The 13,151-nt window shown below is 43.1% G+C and overlaps 1 protein-coding gene across 1 annotated transcript; it reads left to right on the top strand.

The window, feature by feature from the left end:
• The first annotated feature begins 3,415 nt into the window (after nt 1–3,415).
• btg4 (B-cell translocation gene 4) lies at nt 3,416–9,605 on the top strand. Its single transcript, XM_040151523.1, has 4 exons — nt 3,416–4,068; nt 5,374–5,511; nt 6,548–6,821; nt 9,061–9,605. Exons 1-4 carry the CDS (start codon nt 3,896–3,898, stop codon nt 9,271–9,273), a joined length of 798 nt encoding a protein of 265 aa, XP_040007457.1. The 5' UTR covers nt 3,416–3,895; the 3' UTR covers nt 9,274–9,605.
• Nucleotides 9,606–13,151: the final 3,546 nt, after the last annotated feature.

Genomic DNA, 13,151 nt, shown 5'->3' with positions numbered 1-13,151 from the left:
GCTCACAACAATGTCGGTGAGCTTGATGTATTTCAATGCTTTGTCTCTCAGATTCTTGATGATCATGTCGAAATCGCTTTGGAGCAGTGATATCTGGGCCTTCTTGGCGGTATGCAGCAGCAACCCTGTAAGCACCAGGACAACCAGTATGTGCGCTGTGTCATCTTCTGGCATTTTTGCTGACTCAGAGCTACAAAGGTCAGAAGAAACAGCTGGCGCAGCTGTGGAGTCACTAGGCTGATCCTCACATGGTGAGGCCAGGGTTACTGTCTGACAAACTACCCTGCTTTGACCACCTGGTCCACTGTCAATAGTTTCAACAGATGACCCTGTGGTCCAGTCCTCAGATTGGCCCTCTGTATCTGTGAGGTCATAGCTGTGCCGGTTTTCATCAGTGATTTGTACACTGTGATTCTTAGATACTTCAGTATCAGAATATTTACCATCTGTATCAGAGTCTAAGTAACTGTGTATCGAATCAGAGCTTTCACTGGATAGCCAGCTATCCAACTCCTCGTAACAGAGAGATGCATTTTTATCCACATATATGTTACGGGTGAATTCAGTGACCTCTGTCAGTATTTGTCTCACTTCTCTGTTCAAAATACAATAGGTAACTTCACAGGGCCCCTGCTCTACAACGAAAAGCTTTGGTTTTTTTGCTTGGTCGTCCTTTAAGGCTGAAGTGCTACTGGCCTCCTCTGACGTTCTGAGCACTGGTGTACACCGGCAGTTCGCGTCGCACATGCATCTTAATATTTTAATAACTAGACCAATCATGGTATTAAGAGTTTCAAAACTTATGCAGTTACACTCATAAGTCCTGGATTCCAAATGCGAAATGTTGGAGGACATTCTCTCAGCTATGCGATAGTTTACTCTCGCTGTCACCTCTTTTGCAACTAACCAGGTGAATAGGTCTAAACTCTCACATTTAATAATTTTTTTGACGTCTAAAGAGTTAGCGAAACACCGTGGAAGGATGTCTTTCATGTTCGCCAAGACGGAACTCTCATCTATCCCGAAGAAACACTGGGAGGGGTGTACAAGTTCATATATCCGGGGGGCTTTCCTGTGCCAGTCTGACGTGATAGGCTTAATGCTTTCCATAATAGTCATGGATGACAAATTAACAATGTTCTGACATATCTCAATCAGATAAGGCCTAGTGTTATCGTCGTGCATGCCAGATTTCACTGAGTCCCAGTAATTTCTGACCAAACACGTGGTGTATGGGCTGATCCATATGTCGGATACTCTGATTGGAGGGAATTTCACATAAGCGGCCACTTGTAGTTCTGTTGGATCCATGATGAACGTTGGCGGATTTTCAGCTGATCCTCTGTCAAGATGTTCTCGGTTTGTGTTTTCTGTGGTTTGGTTCAGTTGCGTAGTTGAGATAATCAATGTGTTCTTACCCCGTTGAACATCAAAGGCACTCGGTTGTGACGTCATGATGACGCCAAGCCCCATGAATCCTTTATTGCGTCAGAGCGCCTTTGATAACGTCTGAAAAATAAAGCACGCCCCCCGTTTCTTCTTCTTCTTCTTGTTCTTCTTCTGCTTCTTCTTCTTTTTCCTTCTTCTTCTTCTGTTTTCATTTTGGCGGTTGACAAACAAGAGACGGTGCGTTACCGCCACCAACTGGTATGGAGTGTCCCGGCGCTCGGGACTCTACATTTAAGCCTGTAACATCGCGGATAAATCTAATTCAAATGAAATCGAATCAAATAAACCGAGAACAAAAAGAGCAAAAACCCTCCTGTTTTCCTATATTTAAGAATGTGCTGTTTAGTCTTTTAACCCGAATGTTTCCGCCCTCCCTCCTCTTTGAACTCTATTAAACCACGTCCCCCTTCTCTCTTTCTCCCACTGCTTCTGCAACCTTTCCCTCAGTTTGTCCTTAATTCATCTCTGTCTTGCTAAAGTTAACTATTACATCAATACGGTTGTTTGTTTGTTTGTTTTTTTGTGTGTGAATTATTTTGAAAACTATATCCGCTAATTCATTTCCTTTCATTCCAAACGGACTATCCGCTGGTATCCAGACACATATCACATCCCGTCCCATCTGGATTGACGTTTGCGGTAGTTCCGCTTGATGAATGATTGCGCTCACTGGTCTCGTCTCTCCATTCCGTAGAAATGGTGTAATGGTGTAAAGAAATAAACCATCACTGATTCTGTTCGACTTCTTTAAGGGTTAAAGTCCGGAACAAAGAATCCAGTATCTTTGTAGCATCTGTAGATCTGACTGTAACTGTGGAGACTCTGTGTGTTGGTCTTTATTGTACGAATTCAAAATTGACTCCTTGTCTTTGTTTTTCTCTTCCCTCTCCGTTTTTTATGCAAATGTGATTTTCTTTTTTTTTTCTTTTTTGCAGGACGTACGAGTCTGCGGTCTTTACGAGACGGTGTCCCCGTGCTTTCACTATGATATTTCAATATTGGCTGACGGCGTGTTTGGTGCGCAATGGGGTGCCCAGTGCCGGATCCCAGGGCGCCGAGGTGGCGCTTCCAGCCGTGATCTGAAAACATTTTGCTCACAACGACATGCTGGAGTTGGAGTGAGGTGAAATAATATTCCGTCACATCCTCCTCTGCATCACCCTCTTTGACCTGGTAAATAACAACTCAACAAGCCGACAGACGAGCGGGACGAGACCGCTCTTCTCCGCGGACCAGTCTAGTTATACAGCGCTCCAAATGAACGAACTGTTACTGACGGACGGATGGCAGCCACCGAAATGCGCTTTCAGGGGCCCACGGTGTTGCTGTTTACATTTGAGGAGAAACTGAAAGTCCCGTCGGTGTGTGCGCAAAGTCATTTCGGAGAGCTATTACGCAACGAGAAAAGCAGTTAGCCGCTTCTGTGAGAGGACTCCCCTCAATAACCCTGCTAACGTGATAGAGTCGATGTTGGTCATTCAGAGGAAAACCGGGGTTTGGAGATATTCTTACCATAAACTCGGATGTATTCCCTTGCGGGACAACTCACAAGTGGCGTATATATATACAAACAAACAGAGGGTGGTGAATTAAGCGCGGTGCATCTCGAATAAAATAAAATGTAAAAATCCCATCAACTATTTGTTCGCAGAATTAAACTGATTTCTCTCCAACCATAGTTAAATTAACTCTGCGTGGAATGATGGTTGTGAAACTTGCGTTGCCGTCATTTAGGTGAACTGACCCTTTACTACCCCCCCCCCCCCCGGCCCTTCACAGACAGTTCTCGTATCTGACTGTACTTTCCGCACCCTCTGTGCCATGAAGTGGTCACTCGTTTCTTCACATCTGGGCCATTTCAAGACTGAAGTGCTGCAGGGAGATGGCATCAGTTGTTGCGTGAGTTTCACACACACACACACACACACACGAGTCATTAAGTCAACCAGCCTCAGGTGAGTCAGCTCATCACACAGCTGAACTGTGGTTTCATTAAAGCACATGAGAAAGTGAGGAGTGATTCTTTCAGTATCTGATGCATGTGGGTTTCCGCTACCGGAGGAGCTGCTGCTTCATACACAGATTTAGATCGTTGTAGCTGCATGTGCTTTGTTATTTATTTATGGTTGTTATTGTAGCAGCATTAGAAATCAGAGCTGAGTTCTCTCTAGAGCTCCAGCAGCAAATGTGTTTGCTCGAGTTGTCTGGCTTCCAGTTTGTCTTGTTAGTTTTATTTGGTGTCGTTTGCTTTTCTGCAAACAGTAGGATCACCCTACACGTCTTTTATTGTCTGAGGAGGTTTTTTAACGGTAGAGGTCTGAGTTTGCTGAGTCTGGTTGGGTTCGTTAAACTAGAGATTAGTGTGTGTGTGTGAGAGAGGGGGAGAGAGAGAGAGAGAGAGAGAGAGAGAGTGTGTGTGTGTGTGTGTGTGTGTGTGCGTGCAGCCATGAAGGAGGAGATCGCTGCTGCTGTGTTCTTCGTGGCTCGGCTGGTGAAGAGATATGGCTGTCTGGACAATGACAGCAGGGAGCGATTTGCTGCCGCCCTCACCTCTGTTCTGTTTGAGAACTACAAGAACCACTGGCACCCAAGCGCCCCCACCAAGGGCCAGGCCTACAGGTCAGCAAACGTCTTTAGGAAACGGCATTTGTCCGTTTTTGTCCCATTAGTCACCGATCTGCACTGCAAATCATCTTAAGCTGGTTCAGCTTCAGCTCCCCTGTTGCCAATTTTTTTTTTTTTTTTTTTATGATTTGAAAATGTAAAGCCAGCTGAGTTGACTGACCTTGACAAAATGAGCACAGAGGGTCCTGTCCTCTGACTGGACAGGACCCATGTTTATAGGTTCTGCAGTGGTCTGACAATCAGAAAGTTGATTTTCAATTAACTTGAAATCAATTAAACGGAATGTTAAATGCATAAGCCACAAAAACCCTCGCTCAGTTCAGTACACTCGAGGGTTTTGAGGAAACACCCTCGCTTAGTCTGGTGTGACCAACGGCATACTGTAGCTGATTTTAGGAAACTTGATGATGATTTTTGCATCATCAGTCACTTGTTTAAAGTGCGACAATCTAACTGTAAAAACTTTAAACTTTAAAAAAAAAAAAGCTGAACTGAGCACCATTGCTCAGTTCAGTAGACTCTGGGCTTTTGTCACCACATTTGTCTGTTTTGACCAATAGTTTAGTGGCTAATGTCAGCAGATGAGTCAATTTTAGGACATTACTGACTTCATGCCTCTTATCTTAGACAGACTGCAACAGTAGTAGTATATATCGTTTATATACCATAATTATATCTTGTGACCATTAGTTAGCAGATGTGACTTACTTTTTTAAAAAAAAAAAAGGCAACACTACACCCCAGGAAGTGTCCCCAGTTACAAAACACCAGAAATCCACCTTGTACTGGAAAAAAGTTACTATGAAACCTGTCTGGCATTTTCTGTTATCCAGTGTAAAAGGGACGTATTTAGTTTCAGAATTTTTTTTTAAATGTTGTTTTTCAACGAGCACAATTTCAACAGGGACTGTTTCTTCAGCACAAAGTTAATTCCAGTGAAAACTGCTCAGTAACACATTTTTCTTGAAATTAAATGTTAATGCTTTTTTTTTTTTTAGTATTTTTTTAATTGCTGTGAGCACAACAAATTTCATTTACCTGTATTATAATTGGGTAAATGAAATTTACCCAATTATCTCAGGCAGAAATTTAACACCCGATCTTAAAAATCTGAAAAAAATAAAAGCAAAGCCATCACAGCACTAAAGGTGAGAGAAATTTAATTGAAGTTAAATGAAACACTGTACATTTTCAACAAGACCTGTGAAGGTAAAAGAAGTCTTCTAATCTGATATTGCTGAGGCAGAGTTGTTTTGCTGACTGTCAGTGCCGCTTGTGTGTGTGTGTGTTTTGTTTCAGATGTCTGCGTATGAACCGTGTTCGGCTGCAGGACCCGGTTCTGCAGCAGGCCTGCGAGCGCAGTGCAGTGCGGTACGAGGATCTGGGCCTTCCCCAGGAGCTGACGGTGTGGGTCGACCCTGGAGAGGTGTCCTGCAGGTCAGGCCACGTCACTCTGTAGGGCCCTGATCTGACTTGATACAAGGCCCCAGGTTCAGAGCACAAAAAGGGGGCTGACTGTCATGAGTGTGAACCTGAAAACTGCAGCTCCTCACTGGTTCAGTGTCCTGGACGAACCTGCTGCCTTGTTTCAAATTGCAGATTGTACAGGTTGTTTGTCTGACTTTCTGAGGCGAGCCACAGGAGAGTCTCGTGAAATAGTCCCCCTACGGCGGCAGGCTTACCAGACCGCCGTTGCCATGGTAACAATTATAAACAGGCGGTTAAGCTTACGGAACGGTCGCTGTTTGGTTGGGTTTAGGCACACAAAAACAACTTGGTGAAGTTTTTAGGCAAAGATCGTGAATTGGGTTAAAATAAGTACTTAAAGGTTAGAGGACCTTCGTCGTCATGGTTACGATAATGACCACGCAGCTAAGGTTGTGGAACGGTCCTGGTCAAAAGAAACAGTCATGACTATTTGGCTACGAACAGGAAAACGGCGGTATCGCACGTCAACAGGACAAAGTCCAGTTTTGTTGACCGATCCATCCATCCTGACCCTCTCCTTAAGCGGACTTTAACTCTTTGCACAAAGTCACCTGACCTCCTCCCTTGCTCCTGTAATAATTACTACCCCCGCAAGAGGTCGCCATACAATAAACCACAAGTCCCGGGTCACAAGAAGCTGCACAGTCGTTCTTTAGGGGAGGACAGTCTTTTTTATTTATTATTAGGCATGGATAATAGAAATAAAACCATGTTAAATTGTAGTTGTATTCCAGTATTTTCACTGAAAACCCAAGCAGTAGTGTACCAACTGCTACCAGGGAAGGAAATGTATTGACTTTTTTTTTTTTTTTCCACCCCAGGTGTGAAATGCGCAAAATTGCTGACTTAATAATGGCAATGTTTTTTTGGTGATATACATGACGCCGTGTTTGAAGCCACAGTGCTCATGAACAGTGGAGCCGTATGATGAAAACCTGCTGTTTATTTTTGTTATAAAGTGTTTTTTGTTCCCCCCTACTTACAGGTACGGTGAACACAGCACTCCATTCTGCGTCTCGGTGGTGGGCAGTTGTCAGCGCGGAGACGGGGAATTTTCCCGCCGCATCCATGATGCTGTGGAGCGAGCGAGCCTTGATGTCCAATCAGGAAGCTCTTCGGACGAGGAGGAGGGGGTTGGAGACAGCAGCAGCAGCAGCAGCAGTAGCAGCCTATCAGCTCTCTGCCCTGCGCCGATCCCCGCCGCCAACCCTGAACCCAAAACCATCCCAACTGTCAGCAACCCCAACAGCGTCTACCGGGTAGGTTGAATACACAAAGGAATAATGCCGTGGACTTTTTGTGATCTCAACCATACCATAGTTACCGTATACAGAAATTGTAGATAGCTCGATTTTTAAAAAAAGAGAGAGTAACTGGACATTACCTGGAGTTTCGCAAAATCATCCGTCAACATTCTTGTCTGGTGATAGGGTTGTGTATCAGTGTTTTTTTTTTTTTTTGTTTTTTTTAATATAGGTCTCTATAGACAGATGAGAACTGGAATACATGTTACCTGCTAAAACTGTTTCATCTATTTTATTTTCTTATTTATTGGTTTGAGTGACGATGTACATCAATATATAAAATGTTGTAAACGTGCCAGAGTTCGTCAAAAGACCGTTTTTCATCTGTAGTCCCAGGACAATGTTGCAAAGTCGCCCTAAAACAGAATCTAAGATGAAAATGACAGTTACTGAGATCAACTCTTAACATTCAGAAAATAATAAGAAAATTAATGCTGCCGAAAAAGACACCATTGTACTACATTATGACTAGTTAAAATATACAACACAGAAGCACATAAGACAGACATTGTGCTGTTATTGGGCACTTTTAGAGGGACAAAGCATCTTCAGGCCTTTAATAAATGCTGATGAATAGGACACAGGCCACATTTTTAACTACAAAGCATTTTGATTCTGCTGAATGAACATTTTGAGGGAATTTGCGTATTTTCTGCTTTTTCTTGGGCGCTGACAAAAGAGCAGCAGCCCCATTAACCAGCTGGAACGAACGGTGGGTAGTTAGAGCCTTTAATTTAAAAAATTTTTTGTGACTTTCTTCTAGTCAAAAGTATTGATCATTTACTTAAAAGTACTAATACCACATGGATGTTTATAAAAAAAGTGTCCTGGACTGAAAAAATTAGAAAATGTACTTTAACTACTTTTGCTTTTTATACTTTATGTAGTAAAATGTCCCATGAGTCTTGTGCTATTGTATTAGTGATGTGTTAATGTCTATGCAGCATTTTACTGTTGTAGTTAAAGGTGGAGCTCATTTTAATTGGACGGTTATTTTCTCAGTTTGGGTAATTGTGATGACGTTTCTCACCACCTTAAGGCAGTCTTAATTTTTAAGAAGGAAAAAAAAAAAAACTTGATTCCTCAGATGCCGAGTTGAAATTCTGTCGTCTGGAAAGCTCCGCCATCACTTTCACGCTCTTTCACACCGGGAATAGGCCACGGTTTGTTTTTTTTTTTTTTTTTTTTTCTCCTCCTCCTCGACACTGGCCCCTTAACAAGTTAACATAGCCGGTAAAGGGAGATTAGCAAATATTGAGGTAATGTTAGTCAAAAATAATAGAAAACAATGACTCCAGAGTTTTACCAATGACTGAGGCTGCCACACTCCAGTCAGTGATTTTTTTTTTTTTTTTTTTAAAAGATGTTGATCCAAGTTGTTTTGAACTTCATGAGGCTGAATCGCATTGGAAGGGTGGCAAGGAAGCAGGAATCTGATTGGCTGCTAACGTGCTGCCTTGATCATCACGTTGCACACATTGTGACCACATGCTGATGTCCATGGCAGCAGGGTCGGGCAAGCAGAACTTGAGACCCTTTTTTTGCACTCGTGAAGACAACAGCACTGTAACTGACGGGGATTTTTGCTCCGCTGTATAAAATGCGCATGTATGTGAAGGGACGGGAGCCGTGTTCTTACCTGTGGTCGCTGCAGTTCTCACCGCTCCGTTCACAAGTGACCACTGCCGGAGAAACACAACCGTCTCCACAGCTACACTTTACCGTGCGTGTGTGGCCATACCTCAGGTCATGCCTCGACTTGCCCCTGGACGGCAGATATAGTTGATGGTTTTGTGAAACATGCACATTGCTTGTTGAAAATAGATTAAATTATTAAAAGGAAAAGCAGCAAATCTACACATCTGACAGACTTGACCCATGAAAAGCTAAGTGGGGAAATATTTGTGGCATTTTTGCACGAATAAATGCGTTAAACATTTATCAGAGCAGTTGCCAATTTTCTATCAATAGACTTATTGTCTCAGTTATGTCCTGTTGGGTAGTTTAATCTACAAGCATCATTTCTATTGAGCTCATATTTTGTAATGGGGGGGGGGGGGGACTTAAAGCAACTATAGTTGTCAGATAATAGGTAGAGTAGAAGTATAAGGTAAAACACATTACTTGCATAAATGTACTTCGTTACGTTCCACCACTGGTCTCTTGTCTAACGCTCTGCTCCTCTCTCCCTCAGTTCAGTGAGTTCTCTCCCGGCGCCCCTCAGACCTGGCTGCGGGACAAGCGGAAGGCCTTCGCCGGGGATGCATTCCCACCGCACGCTCCTCCAGCTGGAGGTCCCACCTCCCAGTTCGCCGGCCAGAAGGGCTTCAAGTCCTACCGAGCCACGTTTACCTTCACCGGGCCTCGTGTTGACAAGTACCACTGGGTCAGCAAATCCCGGTCCTAGAGCGAGTCGGGTTGCTGCTCGGGCCAGGAGCCGGGATGCTGGATCAGAGCTCCGTGTGCAGGGGGGAAAAAGTGTCAGGACACTTAAGTATGTTTAAAGGATTTATTATTCGTACATGGTTTAAAGTAATAATGATTTAAAGTCATGCTGTTTAAGTATGTTTTTAAACTTTGAAATATTCAAGTATTTTAACTAAACCCTCCCTTCTAAATGTTTGTTTTTTTGTTTTTTTTGTTTGTTTTTTTTAAACTACAAGTAAGTGTGAATAAAGTAACATTGAACTGTCATTGAAAAGAAATAAATGCGTCTGTCAGCTCTGCTGGTTATTCTAAGTGTTTCCTCCCATTTCATGATTTGGTCCAATTTTCTAAATCGGGATACTAGATACTAAAATAGCAGATCATAAATCTCTCCAACCCCAAAAACAAAACAGAGCTTTACAGTCACCAAAGAAAACAAATTCTGCAGAACAGAACAATGATGTGGGACAAAATGATTGCAAAGTACTGCAGCCATTACCCCCCCCCAAAAAAAAGGAAGTAGGATAAATAACAGTAAGTGTGGCAGCATAGGACAACCTTGTTTGATAGACGAGTGACTGTGTTAAACCTATATTGTGTTTATAAGAGCTGGGGACACTAGAAAGTCAGCCTTTGCCGCCGGTTCGCTCCAGTAGCCAAATGGAGAGAGAGGTTGCACTGCAACATAAAATCTCCTGCGGCCGTGAAAACATTTTTCCACATAGACGGCCAAAAGCAGAGACCCCAATGAAACTGTTGACAGCTAATTAAAAGTCTGTGTTTTGGAGCCCCTGTGATCTAAACGCTGCTGCTACCCTGGCCAGGACACTGACATGGAGGATTTCGCCCCCCCCCCCCGAGCAGCTGTGCGTGGTGGTGGTTGTACTGGTGGTGTAGTTAGTGATTGGCATGTAAGAACAATCAGCTAACAACACTGCCTGCACAGCAACCCCAGTCACCATCAGGAATCACTAATACTGAAGTCAATGCGCGGAGAGCGAAACGAACACAATAGATGCACGTCGATACAAAAACAGATTTAACATTACTTGCTTTTGTTTGACGGATTTTCAACTTCAAATTACACCGAGACAGTCTGGAGACCCAGCTGAGCATCTTAATGCTGGAGTGAGAAGCGTTACATGGAATATTAAAATGCACCTGTATTCTGTCAAACAAGAGGATCACTTCTCGAGATCATTGAATCGATGGACTCTCGCATTCTCAGGAATCTGACGGTAACTGAAAACACGGCCGAGCCCTTGAAGGAAAAGTTGACATTTTGGGAAATGCACGTTTGCTTTGCGGGGTTAAGAGTTGCATGCAAGGGTTGGTGCCACCGCCGCGTCTGCTCAGTACATATACGGCTAGGGCCAGCAGAGGATCAGCTTAGCTTAGCACAATGACTTGAAACGTGAGACTGGCTGAGTCCGAAGATAAAATCCGCCTACAGGCTTCTGTAAAGCTCACTAATTGGCGCGTTACATCTTGTTAAACTAATCCGAATGTAAACTGACTTACAAAAAGAATTCACCGTTTTACAGGTGGTTCTGTGCCAGACTGTTTCCTGGCTCTGGCGACCAGTGGAGACTCCCCAAAGTTACTGGCCCCAGCCCAGAAATAGTCTGAAATATTCCTTTAAGGCTTTGTTAAAGTTTTGATAAAGTATCCGGTCACCACATTTTAATACCATTTTTTTTGTTTTTGTTTTTTTTTTCTTCAATGTGTGCAGTTTTTGTCATGCAGACATGAAATATAAATAGCAGTTTACAAGAGAGCTTATGATAAAAGACAAACAATACAAAAAAATTATGAAAATCAGATTTAAGTAACCTACCGGTCCCAGACGGGGTTGTTTGTATTTTTCCTCCTGGTTTAAGTTTGGAAGGCAGTGTTAATTTTTAACAGAAAGAAAAAAACTTGATTCCTCAGATGCCGAGTTGAAATTCTGTCTGGAAAACTCCGCCATCACTTTCATGCTCTTTCACACCGGGAATAGGCCACGGTTTGTCTTTTTTTTTTTTTCCTCCTCTACAACACTGGCCCCTTAACAAGTTAACATAGCCGGTAAAGGGAGATTAGCAAATATTGAGGTAATGTTAGTCAAAAATAATAGAAAACAATGACTCCAGAGTTTTACCAATGACTGAGGCTGCCACACTCCAGTCAGTGATTTTTTTTTTTTTTTTTTAGAGATGTTGATCCAAGTTGTTTTGAACTTCATGAGGCTGAATCGCATTGGAAGGGTGGCAAGGAAGCAGGAATCTGATTGGCTGTTAACGTGCTGCCTTGATCATCACGTTGCACACATTGTGACCACATGCTGATGTCCATGGCAGCAGGGTCGGGCAAGCAGAACTTGAGACCCTTTTTTTGCACTCGTGAAGACAACAGCACTGTAACTGACGGGGATTTTTGCTCCGCTGTATAAAATGCGCATGTATGTGAAGGGACGGGAGCCGTGTTCTTACCTGTGGTCGCTGCAGTTCTCACCGCTCCGTTCACAAGTGACCACTGCCGGAGAAACACAACCGTCTCCACAGCTACACTTTACCGTGCGTGTGTGGCCATACCTCAGGTCATGCCTCGACTTGCCCCTGGACGGCAGATATAGTTGATGTTGCCAAGGTGAAGCAGTCGGTGGCAACAACACGCTCACCCTGAGCCCCAGGATTTGCCAGTTTTGCTGGGTTTCATGTGACCGCAGCGCTCTCACATCTTTTAACTATATTTAATCATTTTGGCCTCACATTATTTGGTGCTGCCTGAAAATAAAATGGTTCAAGTTTTCGTCCCCTGTCGTACAAGAGAGGTGTAATTTTTGGCTGCAATCTTTTAAATTTTTTTTAAGGAAGATATTCTTGCCTTTATTTGACAGAAATAAAGTACAGAGACACGGGAAACACAGATAGAGCTGGTTGGGGGTTGATGCCATTCCACAGCGGCTTCCAGCTGGAATCAACTTGGGAAGGCCTGTGCTCGGAATAGGAAATAGACTTGGGAAAAGAGACAAAAACCTTTTTTATCGTGCAGCGTACTGAATATTTTCTGATTCAGATGGTTAGAAGTATCTGTGGTGATTCTTGAAACGCCTACAAGACGGCACGACCAGCTCTGTTATTCAAATGGTAATAATACATGAGAGGGAGGGTTGGCATATAACGCACATTGGACGGGAAAGAAGAGAGAACAACTGAGACACATGACTATGTACACTAGAAAAACACTCAGTATCAGATCACTTCCACCTTTCATGCAAATCATTCTCTAATGCAAATATCGTATGAAGTTAAAACATGAGCCCACCAATAAAGCACATGAATATTTTGTCAAAAAAGAGATTTTATACAGAGGCTTTTTGGAAAATGCCATTTATTCATTATTTTACTGTGACATATTGATCAGTGACATCTACATTTAATGCAACGCTTCTGAACAAAAGGATTACAGAAATAATAGTTAATAGTAACTCGCCTGGCTTCTTGGACTTTTATTTCACACATAAGAGACAAAAACAGTTAAAATCAGTGAGGTGTTGTAGTGATTGGGCCCCAGTCTTGCAGGGCTACTGTAATTACTTTTTCAAACCACCAAACGCTGCCGCTTGACGGTTTGAGATACGAAAGAGACAACTCTTTTTTTTTTTTTCAGCGCAGACAGACAGAAAGCCCGAAAGCTTTATAAGGCCTCATCCGCTCATCACTAAGGCTTCGTCTACACTAAGGCAGCTAAATTCTAAAATGCTGTTTTCGTGCGTTTCGGCTCGTTTCTGCAATTACTTTTGTCCACATTAAAACGCTACGACGGGAATTGCTCCCCCTACTGGCCAGGAGCGGAGGACAGACGAGCGAGCCAGCC

The sequence above is a fragment of the Xiphias gladius genome, chromosome 17, assembly GCF_016859285.1.
Source record: "Xiphias gladius isolate SHS-SW01 ecotype Sanya breed wild chromosome 17, ASM1685928v1, whole genome shotgun sequence".
Taxonomy (NCBI): domain Eukaryota; kingdom Metazoa; phylum Chordata; class Actinopteri; order Istiophoriformes; family Xiphiidae; genus Xiphias; species Xiphias gladius.
The sequence above is the reverse complement of the archived record's forward strand: the minus strand, read 5'-3'. Positions and strand labels throughout refer to the sequence as shown.